Here is a 20,518-nt window from a genome sequence, read left to right as displayed (position 1 = left end):
CCCACCCCATAATTGACTCATTGAGCAAAACTATATTGGCCTCTGAAAGAATGTATATTTAAAAATATAATGGTACCATATAAAGGTATTTTTTAAAATCATGCCTTTTAAGTAAAATAAAAATAAAAACAAAGTCAAAAAAATTTTAACCTAGAAATCTAATGGTATAATATCAAACTACTTTGAACTTCTAAAACAATAATAATAACTTCATGAAAACAAAGTGAAAAGATTGGTAGTTTCAGGAAGTATAGTTTGTCAGAAGAATGAGGAAAAAAGGCAAACAGGAAAGTGCATCAAATTGTCTAAATACAACCATTAATTAATTCCTATTCCCAAATTGTTTCTATTAATGAGAGAGAGAGGGAGATGGGTCTGGGAATGGTGGGATGAGTGGGGGATTGAGGGACAGAGAGGGAGGGAAACAAAATTTAAAACATTTGATGGCCTAAAATATGTGTTTTATTCATACAAACTCATATTAAATTGAATATTACCTGTATGTCAAGCTGAGAGACCTTCTCCTTGCTTTCATTTAATTGACTACTTAATTCATTGACACTGGTTTCTAGGGAAAGGACACGATCTTGTGCAGCTCTAAGATGTGCCTTCTGCTCTTGCACCTGGTCATGCAAATTTTCCTGGGCTTGTTTATGGCTTTCTGACTGATTCTTCAGCTTCTCTGTTAGTTGAGTTACCTATCACATTAGCAAGACTCTTAATTATGAAGGTCATAAATGATATAACAAGAACTAAGAAACCCAAATTTAAGTACCGTGAGAATATTAAAGTGCTCTATGATAGGTTATCTCAAATTTTTTTCAAGAAGAATTGTTCACATCTTTCCAAAATTAAGTAAACATATCTCAAAATCATAAGAAATAACGTGAAATTCAGAGATTCCTACTATTTTAAATCTATCTCTACTTAGCTTTAACTTACATGAAATAAAACTAACTGAACTAAATTGTATAGTGTGAGATTTGATAAATATAGACTCATTTAATCAGTACCACAATCAAGATAGAGAACATTTTGATTACCCCAAAAAGTTTCCTCATGCCCCTGTGCAGTCAGTACCCTCCACTCATCTCTATCCCCAATCACTGCTCTAATAAGAGTTCCCCATATATTCTGGATAGTTCTAAATTGTCAGACAAATGTATTGTAAATACTTTCTCCTATCCTATGTCTTGGCTTTTATTTTCATAATGGTGTCTTTTGAAGAGTATATACACTTTTAATTTAGATGAAATCCAATTCATCTGATTTTTTTAGGTATACCTTGCTTCGAGTTCACTGAGTTTCATGAATGTGGATTCCTATTTTTAATCAAATTAAAATTTTGTCAGCCATTATTTCTACTAATATTTTCCTCCTCCCCACCCTTCTGTGACACTAATTATATGTATGCTATATTATATGATACTGTCCCGCAGGTTATTAATAAGGCACTATCCATTTTTTCTGGCCTTTTCTCAATCTATAGTTTTTCTTTTATATCCATAAGTATATTTTAAGAACTTTTTAAAGTACTTGTCTAATAACTCCATCATCTCTCAATTCAGGGTCTCTTTCCATTGAATGATGGCTCTCCTGCTTATAGCTCACATGCTTTTTGCTTCTTCATATGTCTAGCAATTTTTTGGTATTTATTGTGACAGCTCTGGATTTTGCCATTTTCTTTCAAAAAATGTTGAATTTTGTTCAAGCTGGCAGTTAATGTGCTTGTGGTTCAGCTGGATCCTCTTGAGGCTTGTTTTTATGCTTTGTTACTCTAGGGCTAGTTTAATGATACTTCGAAGGTGTGACATCTCTAGGGCTTCTACTGAATGCCCCCAAGCATTTGCCCATGTCTTTCTTCTCTGACTGGCTAGAACTTGAACATCTTCCAGCCTGTGAATCTGATAATTTTTCAGACTTCAGCTCCTAATAATTATTCACTGCCTAGCCTCATGGAATCCCATCTTGTGAGCACAAAGCTTAATATTCAGCCAAAGGCTCAAGTGGATCCCTATGCAGATTTCTCCCCACGCTCTCTCCTCTCTGATATTCTGCCCTGAAAATCTGAGCTGCCTCAACCTCCCTGAACTTCAGTCTCTCACTCCTCAATACAGTGAGACCACTGTGTTTTCCTTAGATTTCCCTAGCTTGCACCACAGTCTGGTGCAATGTCCAAAGTCATAGAAATGTTTCCATGTCCAAAGTTGGAGTAGCTGAAAGAGTCACTTGATTTGTTTCTCTTTTCTCAGGGATCAAAGCCCTGTACTGCTTGTTGTACAATGTCTGAAAACAGTAATTTTATACTCCCCCAATTTTCTAGTTGTTTATGGTGACAGGACTAAAGAAGTACCAGTTCCTCTAACATGCATAGGCTTTTCTGGTCATATACAATACACAATGTCAAGCTGTATGCTAGTTACAACTATAACTAGTCTAAAGAATTTTTCATAAAAACTGGTGACCAAGGCTAAATTTGAAATTTGAGAAAAAAATTATGTTCTATTCTAATATGCAAATTAGAAAAGTGATACGACCTACTGATACTTTAATACTTTCTCATTTAGATAATTATAATTCTCTCATTGGAAAATTCTTCCCCCTAAAAAGCAAATATAAATTCTTTTCATTTTGAAAATGTATTAAGCTGAATTTTATGTTTCTCTTAAACTACATACAAATGTTAGAATAAGGTAACAGCAAATTATTAGTTATATATTCCAAAGACATTATCAAAATATAAGTAACCACTAAGTCTGTATGCCAAACAATAGAGTAACAACTAACACTTGATTAGTACTTTGAGTTTATGAATATATTTTGTTATTCATTCTTTTTTCAAAATATAACAAAATGTCATAAAACAAATATAATTATTAATAACATTTCTGCTTTTCAAATGAGCTAACAAGGTGAAATGATTTGCTCGTGTTCACATAGGTAATAAGTTGCATTCTGGGACATGAACTGAAGTTTCCTTTCTCAAATCATCTTAACTTAATTTCACTACAATTGCAACCCACCTTTAAGATAAATGAGATGGTATTTGTCAAAAATATATAATATAAAAAGTACTAAAAATAACCACAATAAAAAGTCATTTAAATAAGAAATAAGATTTAGAAAGAACAGCAAATTTAGAAATAGAATAAATCTGACAAGCTTACTTGTTCCTGTAATGTATGGTTTTTTTCTTGTAACTGGTTAAGAACAGCAGTCTCCCCTTCACCAGCCTGAATTTTTGCATAAAGATCTTCTCTTTCCTTTTCTAGTAAGGAAATATTTTCTTTACTCTTCTGTAATAAGGCTTCGAGGTTCTGGATCTTTTGGTCCTTATCGCCAATTTGACGTAGTACTTGTTCCAAATCATTCTGTAAAGAATAGAAAACTAGCCTTAACAACAAGAGAACTTAAAAAGTTATTCCTTAAACATAAAATAATTGATAATAAATTTAATAATTCAAATGCTTAGTCTTAATTTCTTTAATCATTATATTTTAACGTGGCTAATTTAATTAAATAATTAGTACTATATATTTAATATAAATCTATATTATTGTTCATAAACTAGAATTGAACAACAACAAAAAAACAACTTCGATTAACCACATTCTTACTTTAACACTCTGACCTCACTGCCTATTACTCTTCTTGTTCAATTCACTTGAGACACATGGGACTCCTCATTATTCCTTAATCATGTCAGGCACACTCCCACCTCAGAGCCTTTGCACTAATTTTTCTTACACTTGGAACACTTTTCTCACAGTCCCGGCTCATTCCCTTTTCTTCAAATGTTTGTTCAAGTATCACCTTCTCAATAGTCCTACCCTGACCAATTCATTTAAAATTGCAGCCTTTCCCAATATTCCTTCTCCTAAGTATTTTTTCTTTCCATAACATTTACCTTCTAATACTAAATAACTTATTTATTTTTCATGTTTACCTCCCTCCCTATGCCCCCTCACTAGAATATACGGTCCACAAAGATGAAGATTTTGGTTTTATTCATTGATATATCTAAGACACATATGCTCTAAGATACTTGTTGAATGAACAGAAAAATAAATGACTGCATTCTAACACACAGACACTCAAGAAGATTCACTTCAATACCACAAAAGGACTCTCCTATCAATATATCAAGGGATCCCTCTTCCACGTTACCAAAGTAATGTTACACAGAGCACAATGCAAGAGCCCACATCCAGAACAATGACCACTAATGTTTTAAGCTGTCTGACCCACAGCCTTCACATCTGCCTCAATCATTTTAAGAGCCAGAGAGCTTCTACCCAGAACAAGGCCCTAACAAGTATCTCTGCAAATCTTATCATAGCCCCCACCACCATGAGACAAAGCCAGCAACCACCTGGTATCCTCAACAATTTGTGCCAATATTGAAATACTTGAGATCAGTCACTTTTAAACATGCTTCTCATCCCTCTAAGCTTCAATCACTAAATGATAAAATACAACCTAACCTCTGCTATCATCCTTTCCTGCCACTAATAATCCTTCTCTCCACATTGCACTAATCTTCTAGAACCAAAGACCTAAGCTTTTTTCCAGTCACTCAGTTTCTCAGGCGTAACTGATATGTGGTACTCCCTTCACAGATTGTGATCCCCCCTCAGCCCTCTCTGATACTAAGGCCTATTCCTCTGGGAAAGCAAAGGAGCGTTGATCCTTTCCTGGTTTTTCACCACCACTACTTTCTCCCATATGTAAAAGTTTCATGCTGCTTTGGAGAGTAGGTAATTCATTTATTCTACCCTCTATCCTGTGTTGCTATCATCTATAAATCCCTACCTCATTCACTGAAGACTTGAGACCTGATATAGTCTTTCTCTCAATCCCAATTTCTGCCAATTTCCTGGGAAATACAAAATACATAGAGAATTAAAAGCACAGCTTCAACATTCATATCATCTTAATTCCTATACTTTTACTCACTCTACACAATCACTCATATGTAGAAACTTGTAATCACCTGAAATTGTTCCAGATAAAAAATTCCATCTATCTTACTCTGTGACCACAACTTCCTGATGGTCTTCTAATTTCATTACCTCATTTCTTTTTTAAAAAATATATCTTTATTGATTTCAGAGAGAGGAAAGGAGAGGGAGCGAGAGAGCTAGAAACATCAATGATGAGAGAGTCATTGATCGGCTGCAGCCCGCAACCCGGGCATGTGCCCTGACCGGGAATCGAACCCTGATTGCCTGGATCCTAGGTCGATGCTTAACCGCTGAGCCACGCCCGGCCAGGCTTCATTACCTCATTTCTGCTCTTCAATGTTAAAGAGACATTTACCTCTACTTTCTTTTGGCTTATGTAGCATAAGCCTAGCTTCTCTTCCTGAACCTCGCATACGGATATGAACTAACCTTAACTCTTATTTCAACGACATTCTCCACTTCCTTTTACTCCCAAATTTCCAATACAGTCATCCCAAGAAAAGCCCAAGCCTAGATCAATATTACAATCTGCTTCCTTCATCCCTACCTTTTTAAGCACTGTTAGAGCAAAATTACAAAATTCCAAAAAGACTGGTTCCACTACAGATTTCTAGCCTCCAATCTCCATTACATACTCAGAATCATCCTGTCAATCCTTTCACTTAGTGAGGTTCTAACCCTCAAACATTTCCCCCAATAACTACATCTAAGCTTCAATATTCTCTTAAATTTTTAGTCTCTGCCTGCTTGACATTCTGCCATTATTATCTCCAACTTTATCCAAAAACAGGAGGGTGAGGGGGTGGATCTTCAGGAATATCTACCTTACTTATCCATCTCCTTACCCATAAAATTATATATATCAAATTTACCTCCTTTCCTCAAGCTTCAAAAGACATCCTTCAGAGGATAAATTCTAATTTACCACCACCCATTTTATCAGGACATCATAGCTTTTTCTCAATACCTTATTCCTTTAATCACTTCTCCAACATCCTTAATTACTCCCTTCCCATCAGTTCCTTTGTCCTAGACTTTAAACTTGTTCAGATATCTCTCCTTCTCCCAAACACTTCCTGAACAAAGCCCTACTCCAGTTTCTGCCCAGTCTTTATACAGTTCACATTTAAATTTCAAAAGTAATACATATTTACTTTCCTAATTTCCTCGTCTCTCATTTACTCAACAATCAAAAATCAGACTTTCATTTACATCACTTTATTTAAATTATGTTTGACAAAGTCACAAATTTACTTAATTGCTTAATCCAATGGACATTTTTCATTCATCATACTGGGCATCCCCACCATACACCCACCTTTGAAGTCCTTTCTCTTCCATTCGTAGGTCTTCCTAATTACTCTGATCATTCTTTCTTTGGGCTGCTCCTCCTCCACTCATCCATCCCTTAAGCACTGGTGTTTCCCGGTATCTTGTGTTACTAGTTGTTTTTCTCATTATACTCTTTTCTCTGGCTGACCACTTCTCTTCTAATAATTCCATTTACCCTTTTTTACTGATGTCTCACACAGCTAATACCCATAAGCTTTAAATTAATGTAGCCCATAGGTGCTTCAAGACATGTCCAAAACTGCACTCATCACATTCCCCTATAAAATGTGATGGCGATTTTTCTCACATTCACTAACACAATTGATGACACCTCCATTTACCATGCACTTGATGTTATCAATAAGGAAATCGTTCCTCTTTTCTCTCATTCTCTACAAATACTAAGGCAACAAGTCCTACTTATTTTACCTCTCAAGTATTATTTATATTTGTCCCTATGACATTTTTTTTAACAATTGCTTGAACTAAGATGGTTATTTTTCATCTAAAATACGTATTTATTAATCTTTTAACTGATCTCTTGTTTAAGATTATTCCCTTCAAAATCCATCTTTTACACAACCACAAGAATATCCTATTTAAAAACCAAATCTGGCTATGGCACTTCTATTTTAAGACCTTCACCACTTTTCCATCTTCAAAAATAAATGTCACACAAGGCCTTTCGTAAACTTACACATGTCCAATGTGTTGGCTTCTTCTCTAACTAATCTCTCAGTTACATTCAAAGTTCCAGCAAAACCTAATAGTTTAGCTCACACCAGCCTCAGTATCCTTGTGCTTGTAACATCTCCTTGGAGGATTCTCCTCACTATCACCATCTTTGCAACCTGGAGAGACATTTATGCATCCTTTGCAGCTCAGACTGCCACTTCTAAGAAGTTTTTAATGAATACTTTTTTCCAGACTCTATCTAAGTTAGACCTGGCCTTTATGCTACCATAATAATCTTATATACATACATACACCTAGAATTACACTCATTACATCTCTTTAATTAGTTCTTAGGACTTTTTCTGTTTCCATACTGAGACTTTGCCTGGCCTCTTTGCCATTCTTTTCTTAGTCCTCCCCAGGGATGAGAATTTAACTAATTGGAAAATCTGGATAAAAGACTAAGCCTGTTACACTCAGCCCCTTGCTCTCCCCTCAGTCTAAGAGATAATCTGTCTACAAGAAGGTGAAAGGCTGTCATTTCCAGCTTTGCCTGTGACTGGATGAATACATTTAATTGTGGGGTATAGTACACAAAAACCCACTTGGGTGCAGACCTGTGACAAATTCTCTGCCTCAGATTTACCACCCTATTTCTTTCTACTCTATACAGAAAAACTCCAAGAGTTATCCATATTCATTTTATCAAACTTCTCTCTTCCTATTTTCTCTTGAACTCTCTCCATCTGGCTTTTAGTCCTTCTCTATCCAAATTGCTCTTATCAAGTCATCGATGACCTACATGTCCCCAAATCCAACAAGATTCACAGTCTTCATTTTGTGTGACCTCCATTCTTCTTACTATCCAGGTCAAAATCCTTGGAATCACCCTTGACTTCTCTCTCAATGCCCCGCATCAATCTATCAGTAAATCTGTCAGCTTTATCTTTGAAATATATCTAGAATCTGACTACTTCTCACTACCTGTACTTTTCCCCATTGGAAAAATTATATATCACTTGTTTTTTAAAATTTTTATTTAACTTATTGGGGTGACACTGGTTAATGACATAATGTACAACCTATATCATTCCTTTTCTGGATTATTGTAGTAGTCTCGTAACTAATTTCTTTGCTTCTACTCATGTGCCCCTACTGTCTACTCTCAACACAGCAGCCAGAGTAATCCTGTGAAATTATGTCAGATCATGTTACTCCTTTGCTCAGAACCCTCCAATGATTTCTCATCTCACTCAGAGTAAAATCCTTAAAATTACCTAAAAGGCTGGACATGTTCTGACCCTCTATGATTTCTCTGTGTCCATTTTAATACTTCTCATCATTCACACCACTCCAACCACTGGCTTCCTAATGTTCCTTAGATATGCTCCTGTCTCAAGGCTTTTTAATATACTGATGCTCTTCTCTCTGATATCCACATGGCTCACAACCTCCTTTCCATCAGGACTTTCATCTTCTCAGAGGGGCCTTCCTCAGCATGCTAACATTGCAGTCATTGACTTCCAGCTCCCCACCCATTTTTTCATCTCCAGCACTTATCATCATTTAACACACTATATATTTTGCCTATTTACCTTGGCTACTGTTTGTCCCTCACTAAGGTCCATGAGAGCAGACATTTTTATCTGTTTTCTTCACTGTTATATCCACAAAATCAATTCCTTGGCTAAGAGCGGACATTAACACATATTTGTTGACTAAATGAATGAAAGAACAAATAAATGAATACAGTATTTTGATTCCTGTCCATGTGACTCCCAAGCCACTCTCCAAATTCAAAAGGGAAAGAGAACATTAATTACTGCCTCCTTTAAACTCCAACATTGTTTCCGTGTGCATAGCATTAGATTACCATTTCCCAGGAGGCAGCACTGTGTCTTACTCATCTCTTTATTCTCAGTGCATACCACAGAACCTGACATACAGTGCTCAATAATATTCAGTGAATTAATGAAAGATTGAAGGAATAAATGAATGTCAAAGTTGAATTCATTTCAAATATCTGGGCACCCTCTTTCCTTCACCATAACAAAACAAAAATTTAACTTCTCTTAATCTTCTAAGCTATTCTATAGAATCTGTATAAATTTAACCAATTACTTATATTTTCTATACCAATAATTCCAACGTTCATATGATAATTCTGAAGCAGGAAAAGGCATGACCAACAAACACTATGTTCTAATGTAGGAAATACAAAATGTTCTTTTTTACTGGGCTAACTAAACCAGGGAATTTTATTTTATTTTTTTTAATTCAAATAAGTTATTTAAACAACACACCTGAAACTAATATAATATTGTATGTCAAGAGTAATTGGAAAATAAATAATAAATAACAATAATAAACAATACTAAATAATAATATATTAGGTATAAAAATAACAAACAATATATTTTTTATTTAAATACATTTAATATACATTTAGTTAATAAAGAAATTTAATAACTAAATAAGTTTACTTATGATAAATAATTTTAAAATATTTTAGAGAAAATTTCAACATAGCAATCAAAACAAAAAGATTTTCTGATTATCCAGATAATGAAAATTATCAAAATCTTTCATACTTGAGTATTTTGCATTATCTAGTTTTACCAAAGCAAAATAATAATTATTTGGCTATTTTTGCTTAAAAGGGTAATAACTCAAATAATATTTACCTGAGCTTCTCGAAGTTTTGCTGTAGTGCTTTGCTGAAGAACTTGTTGTTCTTGATGCTGTTGCTTTGTTTTCTCTAATTGATGCTGCAGTTCTGTGGAATTTGTTACCTTTTCCTTCAACTTAGAAAATGTAGACTGTCAGATGACAACTTAAAGGCATAAAGCTATCAGTCATAAATATCAGGCATTACTTCACATCTCACAATTTTCAAGTCTGAAGAAAAAACTAAATTCAGACAATATATAAAATCAACCTTAACAGCAATACCTCATTACTTAATATCACGATTAAGAAATTACTTCCTAGGAATAGACTCTTATCCTGAGAAGAATTCAATTATTTCTCCAGGTTCACATTTATTTTATCATTGTGTCTTATATACTAATGTGATCAAGGAATTACATACAAATTTCTTCTAACAATAATCTAAACCACAGTATCAATATTTGTTTTATTTTTTCTATAACAATCATAATTATCACTTACTGAAAGAATGAATCAACAATATTCAAGATGCCTCAAATCTATCAACAAATTTGCTAACATAAACTCATATGAAATGCTAGCTTACCTGTTCTTCTAAACGAGAAAGTTTGAGTTGTAAATCAGCCACTTGCTGTTCTTTATCCATCAACTTCTCACTTGAAAGCTGTCTCTGTTCCTTCAGCCTTCCATGAGCTTCCCCTAGTTGGCGCTCTGTCTCCAGAAGTTTGCCATGTAACTTTGAAAAAGAAAAAAAGGTATATGTGTGTGTGTGCATGTGTGTGTGTGTGTGTGTGTGTGTATAAACACATGCACCACCATCATTACCACCACCTAGCTTCCAAACAATGTTTTATTTTTCACCAATATAGTACAATATCATAATTTTCCTGATCCAATTCAAATTTAATCACATAAATCATGATCACATAAAACTGTGATTAAACATCACAGTTTCTTGTTTTCTTACTCTTTTAAAAAATACAGTGAACTAAAGGGTCTTATTTGGACATAAGTATTGGAATAATTTGAAGAACTTAAAATAACAAAGTGAAAGTTAAAAATTAAGATACTCGGCATACTCAGACATATTCAACAGTATTTTTTAAAAAATATGTTTTTATTGATTTCAGAGAGAGGAAGGGAGAGGGAGAGAAAGATAGAAACATAGATAAGAGAGAAACATTGATCTGCTGCCTCCTGCATGCCCCATACTGGGGATCAAGTCCACAACCTTGGCATGTGCCCTGACGGGGATAGAACCAGTGACTTCCTGGTGCACAGGACAATGCTCAACCACACCATCTGGGCTCCACAGTATTTTTAAACATTACTGCTGTTTTTCCGCATTTATGAACCACCATAATTGACTTTTTAAAAGCATTCCAAAGTCCTCAAAATGGCACATAATTTCTAAATAAAATAAAGCAAAGAATTTTTTTTAAATATTAGGGGACCCTCATTCACTAACTCTAAAGTTGCCAGCCAGTTAAAAGTAAAAGAGAAATTTAACCTGGAGCTAAGTAAGGACTAGTACTTTCTCAAATTCATTATTTTTTCTAATACCACCAGAAATAACAGATACTTTCTCTTGGGATGCCGGGGCAGGGAGAGACATTCTATTAAAAAAAGATAAAAGTTTGTATTACTTTCAGAAGAATTACTGCACAAGTGTTGGGAGTATAGAACAAAAAAATAGTTGCATGGAGATAAGAATGTAAGACATTTGGAAAGGTTTATACACTAAGAATGCTCTGACAAACCAGCCTCAAAACTCAAAATAAATGCATATGCCTCAGCAAAGTTAAAAAAATAAAACACTCTATACAATGGCTTTCAATCAAAACTATATTAGGTCTTAAAATATTAAGACTCTACAGCCTTTGCATCATATTTATACTCACATGCTCTACAATTGCATATTTCTCTATAAAAATTTACAATTGGTAAGGAAAAAATTAAGTTCTATCAGCAAAGTAGAAACCCACTATTTTCTCATGCTATGAAACAATCTGTGGCTATCAAAATATATGTTACCCTTAATTTTTTTTAAAGTTAATTTCTAAAGTAAAACATGCTTTCCATCTAACTAAAACAGGAATCAGTAACAGTTAAAGACAATGCACTTATGTTATCTTTGTCCTTAGCCAGCACCTTAACATCTGTCTCCTTCTTATTCTTTTTTTTTTTTCTTTTTTTTTTTAAATATATCTTTATTGATTTCAGAGAGAGGAAAGGAGAGGGAGAGAGAGAGACAGAAACATCAATGATGAGAGAGTCATTGATCAAGCCCACAACCCGGGCATGTGCCTTTACCAGGAGTCAAACCCCGATCGCCTGGATCCTAGGTCGATGCTCAACTGCTGAGCCACGCCCGGCCGGGCTTATTCTTCTTCTTAAAACGCAGTGAGTTAGCACTACCGTAAAACATTGATGTAACAGACTAATTTGGGTGATGGGGTGTCCATTAAAGCCTAAAGTCCATTATGTAATAAAGTAGGGTTTCCGAATGCCTATGTTAAAAAACTGACAAATTAGTTTGCCTGTTTATACTTATGTAGACACATTTGTGTATTTAAAATTGAGCATGTATGAAAAGTTTAATTTCACAGAAAAGTTTTCTATATGTATCACTGTAATTTTAAATTTATACTGAATAGGGCTCTCTGCTCCTCCTGTTCATCAGACAGCCGCGTCTTCCCGCGCAGTACCAGCTGCACCCCAGTGACACGATGGTGAAGGTCGGAGTAACAGATTTGGCCGTATTTGGCGCCTGGTCACCAGGGCTGCTTTTAACTCTGGCAAAGTGGATATTGTTGCCATCAATGACCCCTTCATTGACCTCAACTACATGGTCTACATGTTCCAGTATGACTCCACTCAGGGCAAGTTCAAAGGCACAGTCAAGGCTGAGAACGGGAAGCTTGTCATCAATGGAAAGTCCATCTCCATCTTCCAGGAGCGAGATCCCGCCAACATCAAATGGGGTGATGCTGGTGCAGAGTATGTTGTGGAGTCCACCGGTGTCTTCACTACCATGGAGAAGGCTGGGGCTCATTTGAAGGGTGGAGCCAAGAGGGTCATCATTTCTGCCCCTTCTGCAGATGCCCCTATGTTTGTGATGGGAGTGAACCATGACAAGTATGACAACTCCTTGAAGATTGTCAGCAATGCCTCCTGCACCACCAACTGCTTGGCCCCTCTGGCTAAGGTCATCCATGACAACTTTGGCATCGTGGAGGGACTCGTGACCACAGTCCATGCCATCACTGCCACCTAGAAGACTGTGGATGGTCCCTCTGGGAAGCTGTGGCGTGATAGCAGAGGGGCTACCCAGAACATTATCCCTGCTTCTACTGGAGCTGCCAAGGCTGTGGGCAAGGTCATCCCTGAGCTGAATGGGAAGCTCACTGGCATGGCCTTCCATGTCCCCACCCCCAATGTGTCAGTTGTGGATCTGACCTGCCACCTGGAGAAAGCTGCCAAATACAATGACATCAAGAAGGTAGTGAAGCAGGCATCAGAGGGCCCCCTCAAGGGCATCCTGGGCTATACTGAGGACCAGGTTGTCTCCTGTGACTTTAACAGTGATACCCACTCCTCCACCTTTGATGCTGGGGCTGGCATTGCCCTCAATGACCACTTTGTCAAGCTCGTTTCCTGGTGTAACAATGAATTTGGCTACAGCAATAGGGTGGTGGACCTTATGGTCCACATGGCCTCCAAGGAGTAAGAGCCCCCTGGACCACCAGCCCCAGCAAGAGGAAGAGAGGCCCTCAGCTGCTGGGGAGTTCTTGCCCCAAATCGATCCCCCAACACACAATCTCCTGACCTCCACAGTTTCCATCCCAGACCCCCTAAAGAAGGGGAGGGGGCTTAGGGAGCCCTACCTTGCCCTGCACCATCAATAAAGTTCACTGTACCCAGCCAAAAAATAAATAAATAAGTAAATTAATTAATTAATTAATTAATTAATACTGAATAGGTCTAGCAAATGCGGGCATTCACCAGTCACCTCAAGTAAACAACAAATGCACACAGCTGAGGTGTGGCTTAGCTCATGTAAGAACATCAACCCGGCACACATTAAAACTGTTGCAGAAAGTCAACCCATGTGAGAACAGAACCAATTACCAAGCAAGATAGGGTGTGATCACATGCTAATCATTCAACAAACATTGCTTACAAGCGGTGACTCTTGGATTTAGGTATGTAGACTATAGTTGTGGATATGTAATATTTATTTATGTCAGCAAAATTACTACAGAGATAGTGATTTAATTGGATCAAGGGTGAGGCTTTGATATTGGTCATTTTAAAACTTCCCTATGTGATTCTGATGTGCAGACAGAGTTGAGAACCAGTGAATTAAAAATAACTATTGCTCTAAAGTAACTAAAGGGGGTGAGAAAAAAAGATATGTATTTTTAATAACTTTATCATTCATTATTGCATGACTCCTGATAAATTCCTGAACTTTAATAAAGAAATAAATCTCGAATCGAAGCTGGCCAAGGGTGGCAGTAGGCCCAAATCACTTACATAGTGATGGTATACCATTTTAGAGTAAATATGTTAAAGGAAAAGAGGGTAAATTAAAAGTGAAAATAGGCAGCGACCTCGAGCAGCTCTGAAGTCCGGTGGGCTTGTGGGAGGAGACCTGAACGTGGGCCGTCGCACTGGCAGCTCCTGGAGGCTCTAGTTCCCTTACGGTGGGCAAGGGGTGGCCCTCACCTCTGAGTTCCCCAGCATGCGCCGGTACCCAGGATGGTTGTTTCCGTAGCTCGCTACGCACTCCAAAGGCTGTGTTGGCTCAGATGCCGGATCTTTCCCACCTCTTCCATGGAGGTGGCCTTCTGAGGCATGCAGAAAGTCCTTTGTGTGGCCTAGAAAAACGACGCAGCCACAGGGATCACTGACCTACTGTCCAAGGGTTGAATGAAGCTGAGGGAAGGACTTTCTAAATTCAACAAGATCTATGAATTTGATTATTATCTGGCCAGAAGTTACCATGATAATGATTTCTGTTTCTGGATATTTGCTGGCTCATGATATCCAGATGCTGTTTCATAAATGGCAGAGCTGCAATCCCCTTGTCCTCTTGAAGCAGAAATTAAAAAGTACTACCCAGAAAACTTTGTGCACATCAAGAAAATTCACCCAGCCAGGGTGGCTCAGCTGTTGAGCATCGCCCTAGGATCCAGGAGATCCGTGGCTAGATTCCGGGTCAGGGCACATGTCCAGGTTGCGCGTGCAGGAGGCAGCAGATCAATGACGACTCTCTCATCATTAATATTTCTATCTCTCCCTCTCCCCTCCTCTCTCTGAAATCAATTAAGATATCAATAAAGATATATACATATATATATACATATATACATATATACATATATACATATATATATATATATATATATACACATATATATAACATATATATATAAAGAAAACTCTGGAACAAGAGACTGAGCAGTATCAGGCCCTAGTTATCTGGACCAACTGTGATGGAGGTGAAAATACTGGGTTTCAGCCCGGCCGGGCATGGCTCAGTGGTTGAACATCGACCTAGGATCCAGGCGATCGGGGTTCGATTCCCGGTCAGGGCACATGCCTAGGCTGCGGGCTTGATCAATGACTCTTTCATCATTGATGTTTCTATCTCTCTCTCCCTCTCCTTTCCTCTCTCTGAAATCAATAAAAAGATATATTAAAAAAAAAACCACAATACTGGGTTTCAGATTATCCACCTATGCAAAGCTGTGACACCCAGTCTGCAGGTGTTGACAGCCCATTTCTGAGATTACTCCTGAGCCATCAGGATGGCCTGTGAAAACCTAACAAAGCCTGTTTAGAGAGTGAGTGATGCTGTGGACTTGAGGCAGGAGCTGGACCTTAGAATAGGAGCTGCCTTCACCAGGTTCCAGACCCTGAGTCTTCAGAAGATTTTTCCCGGGGTATTGGCAGAGCATCTGATCAGTTATGGCAGCTGCCAGTTCCCAACACTGGGGTTTGTGGTGGAGAGGTTTAAAACTATTCAGGCTTTTGTGCCAGAATCTTCCACAAAATGAAAGTAACTCATGATCACAGAGATGGCATCGTAGAATTCAGTTGGAAAATGCATCATCTAACAGCATGGCTTATGTCCTCTATCAGCTGTGCATGTAGGACCTCGGGACAACTGTGATGGAGGTCAGTTCTAAGGCAAAGAGCAAGTGGAGGCCTCAAGCCTTGGACACTGTAGAGCTTGAGAAGCTGGCTTCGAGAAAGTCAAGAATAAATGCTGAAGAAACCATGAGAATTGCCATAAAGCTCTACACTAAAGGGTACATCAGCTAACTATCCCAGAACTGAAACATTTTCCCCAGAGACTTAAACCTCAAAGCACTGGTGGAGTAGCAGACCCCAGATCCACACTGGGGGTCCTTTACATTCTAGAGCAGGGCAGTGCCACCCACGCAATGGAAACAAGTCTGACCAAGTTCACCCTCCCATCCACCCCACCAAATGCACCAGCAGCTTGCAGAAAAGAGATGTAAATGTCTAAACTCTCCTATTTCAATCTTCTGCCTGGCTTCCATGAAAGACCCTATGGAAGATGAACAGCGACTGTATGGGTTTATCATTTGCCATTTCCTAGCTTACTGTCTCAGGATGCTCAGGGCCAGAAGACTACCTTGATGATTAACATCTCTCAGGAATGCTTTGTGGTCCATGGTCTCATGATTTTGGCCCAAACTATCTGGATATGTACCCATATGATCGCTGGAGTGACAAGGTGGTAAATCATAGGTGAAGTCAGAAGTCAGAGTCCATGTCTCACCCCATGGGCCTCAGGAAGAAGGGGAAGACAGTCATGTTCCCAAACCTAAGGCCATTGTATGGACAGGGGCATGTTTTTTGAACTGGAATTGTTTTTTGCCTGAATGCCATGGCAGAATGATTTGACTGACACTTCTGCTCTCTGTAGACCCTCCATCTCCATGAGAGAGGCTCCTGCTTTCAGCCCAGCACTGTGGAGAGGGTAGACAGGGAGACAAGTCCACCTCAACTGCTCACTGGATCCAACCTCATTGCCCTCATGGAAAAGCATGGTGTTGGTTAGTAGCTCATCACCATGGCAACTAATGGCTCTTAAGCACAACTCTAATGTGAGTGTTATATTCTGAACCCTACTTTATAGCTGAAGTGAAGCTTAGAGCAGTTAAGAACTTAACCTGAGGTCATAAAGTGTGTGAGTTATTAAAACGAAGGTCCAAATAACTCTAGTCATTGCTTTTAACCATTGCTCTGCAACATCCATATACAGGTACCTCAGAGTCACTGCTGGTTTGGTTCTAGACTACTGCAATAAAGTGAGTCACAGGAATTTTTTGGTTTTCCAGCACATAAAAAAGTTAGGTTTACACTACACTGTAGTCTATTAAGTGTGCAATAGCATTATGTCTAAAAAAACAAAGTATATTCAGTGGTACCTCAGTTTTCAAATGTAATCTGTTCCAGAAGTCGGTTCAAGTTCTGAAACGTTCGAAAACTGAGGTACCACTGTACTTTAATTAAAAATACTTGATAGCTAAAAAATACTAACCATCATCTGAGGCTCCAGAGTTAGGTTTTTACTGCTGGAGGGTCTTGCCTTGATGTTGATGTAAATGTCTGTGAAGTGCAATAAAATGAGGTGTGTCTGTAAAGACAGACATTTCCTACCAGTTTCAACTGGTGGGAGCAGGGGCCGCCCACAGACTCAGTATTTTTGCCCACAGTGGGATTTGTTGTTTTTGTTTTTTTTAAAATAAGATACAAACATGTAAAACTTGAGAAATTCTGCATAAAAATTTGTCTCTTCATCTTCTGAAGTATCAAAAAGATGACAGCCTGAGCCTTCGCTCCCACATAGCCAGTTGTTTAGATTTGAGCAGAAGCCATCTCCGCTAGATGCCATTCTCCATTGCTCACAGTAGGCTTCTCTCACCTACTCATTACATGCCAGGCCCTTTGGAGTCTCAGTTTACCACCTTGCTATTAGCCATGTGTGGCCACATTCTTAGATTTTTGTCAAAACATTTTGCATAGTTGCTTAGGAGTTAAAAAGTAGATTTATTTATTGGGGTGATCATTTCATAAGTTATAGAAATGTTTTATCACTTGGTTGTATACCTGAAACTAATATTCTACTGAATGCCAACTGTAACTGAAAAATAAAAAATTATTATTAAAAAACAGAAAGAAAAGTAAAAATAATATACACTGGAATTATCAACAGAATGGCCCACCTTAAAGTCACATTTTGAGATATATACTTATACATATATGTTCTTTAATAAATTCAGTTTTGTAAACTTATACACATAATTCTTTATTTATTATATTCCTAATAATGTTAACTATGTGCCAGGCCCTATTCTACATGCTTCACAAGTAGTAACTAATTTAATCTTTCTAATAACCCCATAAAGACAGTTCTATTATTATCCTCATATTATAGATTAGCAAACTGAGACACAAATTAAATAACTTGCCTGAGATCGCATGGTTTGTAGGCCACAGAACTAGAACTTAGGCAATTGGTTCCTAAATCCACAAATAAACCACTATGCTATTCAAGATGGCATGTTAGATAATTTTTTAAAGTAAAATTGATGACATCTAATCTTTTAATTAAGAAATCATTATCTGCACATCTGTGGCTATTTTAGAAGTGCTCATAAACACAAATATGAAGAATATAGGTTCCTTTGTTACTTTGCTACTTTGTTGACAATTGCCAACTATCTAAGTTTGTCAGCACTGAAATGAATGTTGATTATAATACAGTGGAGAGCAAAACAAACCCAGTTCATACCTATACACTTTAAGGATATTGAAAAAAATATTTAAGGTGAGTTTTACTTAAAGCTTTACTGAAAGCTTTAAGTATAGACGTGGATAGAGTACAAAATAAAACAAATTCCTCACATTAAGACGCTCACAGTCCAATGGGAATTGTAGACAATATGGAAGTAAGCAAAAAACTAATATACAATATAAAGTGTTATAAAGAACAAGAAAGAAGAAGCTTGCTGAAATAAAGAAGGGGTCAGACTATATGGAAAACAAGCTATATTGGATGGTCCCATAAGGCTTTATTGTAAAAATGACACTTGAGCCAGCCTTGTGAAGAACTGCAGTCAAGAGCACACTGAGAAGAAAACACAGGCAGAGGACCTAAGGCAGGAAAGCACTTGAAGTGTTGGTATGTTTGAGGAACTGAAAGAAGAACAGCATGGCTTCACAGTGATAGGAGATGCGTTTGAAGACATAGTGTAGGGCCATACCACATACAGAGGCTTACATACCAAATAAAGACATTTGGTTTCAATTGAAAATGTAATGCAAAGCCACTTTAAGCAGTGTTAAGGAGAGGAATCAAGTGATATCCTTCATGTTTTAAAAAGATGTCTCTGCCTTTTGCATGGAGAATAGATCAAGGAGGTCACTAGAAGAAGGGAAGCTTGTAAGAAGGCTAATACAGTAACCTAGGTCAGCAATGATAGAGGCTTAGGTTAAGGGTGGTAGCAGTGTAGAGGAAAAGAAGTGGACAGATTTGAAACATACTTTGATGGTAGAATCCAGACAGCATGCTGAAAGAAAGAAGATAAACGGTATCACTTCAAGGTCTTCAGTATGACCTCTTTATTTTGTACAGAACTGTGACTAAGCCCAATATTCACACATTCAAATCTTTGTATAAAAATATGTTTGAGTAGGTTCTCAAAAATTCCCAATGCCCTTCTATCCACTGACAACCAAATAAAGCCCAAATTTCTCAGCCTGTATTCAAGACCCTGCAGAAAAGTCCCAAATGCTCTTCCACAATGGTCCATTCTTATTACACATATCTTATTCTAAGAGCAAATCAATGTCCCTTCCTGGGTTTTATAATACTTTCCTGCCACTAGTTTACTCTCACTAGCCCTTCTGCCTGAAAGCCCGTGCTGCCTTCAAACTACTACTTGCCTAAACCTATCCAATGTTCACAATTTCAAATACCACTTCTCTCTTACACAAAGCTTTTCCTGATCACATAACTGGACAAAATAATTACATAATATGAAGTACTATGGGGGAAGAAAACAGGAGAGGAACTCTCCCAAATTCTCATAGTACATGGGATCACTTTATTATAATTCTCACATTCCTTAGTAGAGGACAGTACTTGCCTTATCCTCAGTGACATTTTCATAATCACTTAAGGTCGGTACTGTGTCCTCTTTCATTTCTGTATCTCCTAGCAACAGGGACAGTGTCTTTTAGAAACCATAAATGCCCAATTTGTTTATCTGAACTGAAAGTCAAATATCTAAGTTATTTTTAAATTATTCACCAATATCGCTAAGCCTCTGTTTCCTTCCATTATGAATGTCTGTATTTATTTATTCACTTACTTACTCACTAAAACATTTGCTGATAAACAAGCAATGTGCCAGGTAGTGAGGATAAAAAATGAATAAGACATGGTCTTTGTACCCAAAGAGTTCAGAGTTTAGTGAAGAAAGACATATGGCAATATAACTATACTGTGGTAAGTAAAACAATCAAGATATGTACATGCTTAATCCATCTTTTGGGGGAGGTTAGAAGTGGCACTGTTCAGAAACACATTTCTAGAAAAAACACCAAGTGAAATAAGTATTATTTATCAAGTAGAAGAGGAATAGGAAGAATATCTCAGGCCAAGAAGACAAAAAAAATTGATGCCCCAAAAGCAAGTATCACTACCATTTAAGTGAAAATAGCTGAACATTACCAAAAAACTGGCTGAGGACTTAGTTCTTCCCCAAATTTCCATTTTCAATCAACTTTTAATGTTATCTATAAGAAATAACTAGAATACATAATTTAAA

At 37.3% G+C, this 20,518-nt stretch overlaps 1 protein-coding gene and 1 pseudogene across 3 annotated transcripts in view; one reads left to right on the top strand and one right to left on the bottom strand.

Annotated features, from left to right (window-relative positions):
• The window catches only part of EEA1 (early endosome antigen 1), a 131,389-nt gene that overhangs the window by 37,300 nt on the left and 73,571 nt on the right, over positions 1-20,518 (bottom strand). For both annotated transcript variants that reach the window (XM_081130759.1, XM_081130758.1), the window contains 4 exons: positions 10,228-10,377; positions 9,656-9,775; positions 3,168-3,371; positions 498-698 (listed from right to left, as the gene is read on the bottom strand). In XM_081130759.1, the coding sequence (XP_080986885.1) occupies positions 498-698; positions 3,168-3,371; positions 9,656-9,775; positions 10,228-10,377 (675 nt within the window). The remainder of the gene's footprint in view (positions 1-497; positions 699-3,167; positions 3,372-9,655; positions 9,776-10,227; positions 10,378-20,518) is intronic.
• On the top strand, positions 12,356-13,570 carry LOC308553002 (glyceraldehyde-3-phosphate dehydrogenase pseudogene; annotated as a pseudogene). Its single transcript has one exon. The product of its transcript is annotated as a glyceraldehyde-3-phosphate dehydrogenase pseudogene (transcript).

This window comes from Miniopterus schreibersii (assembly GCF_964146895.1).
Source record: "Miniopterus schreibersii genome assembly, chromosome: 2".
In the NCBI taxonomy this organism is placed as follows: Eukaryota; Metazoa; Chordata; class Mammalia; order Chiroptera; family Miniopteridae; genus Miniopterus; species Miniopterus schreibersii.
Note: the sequence above shows the minus strand (reverse complement) of the source record. Positions and strands in the feature narration are given on the sequence as shown.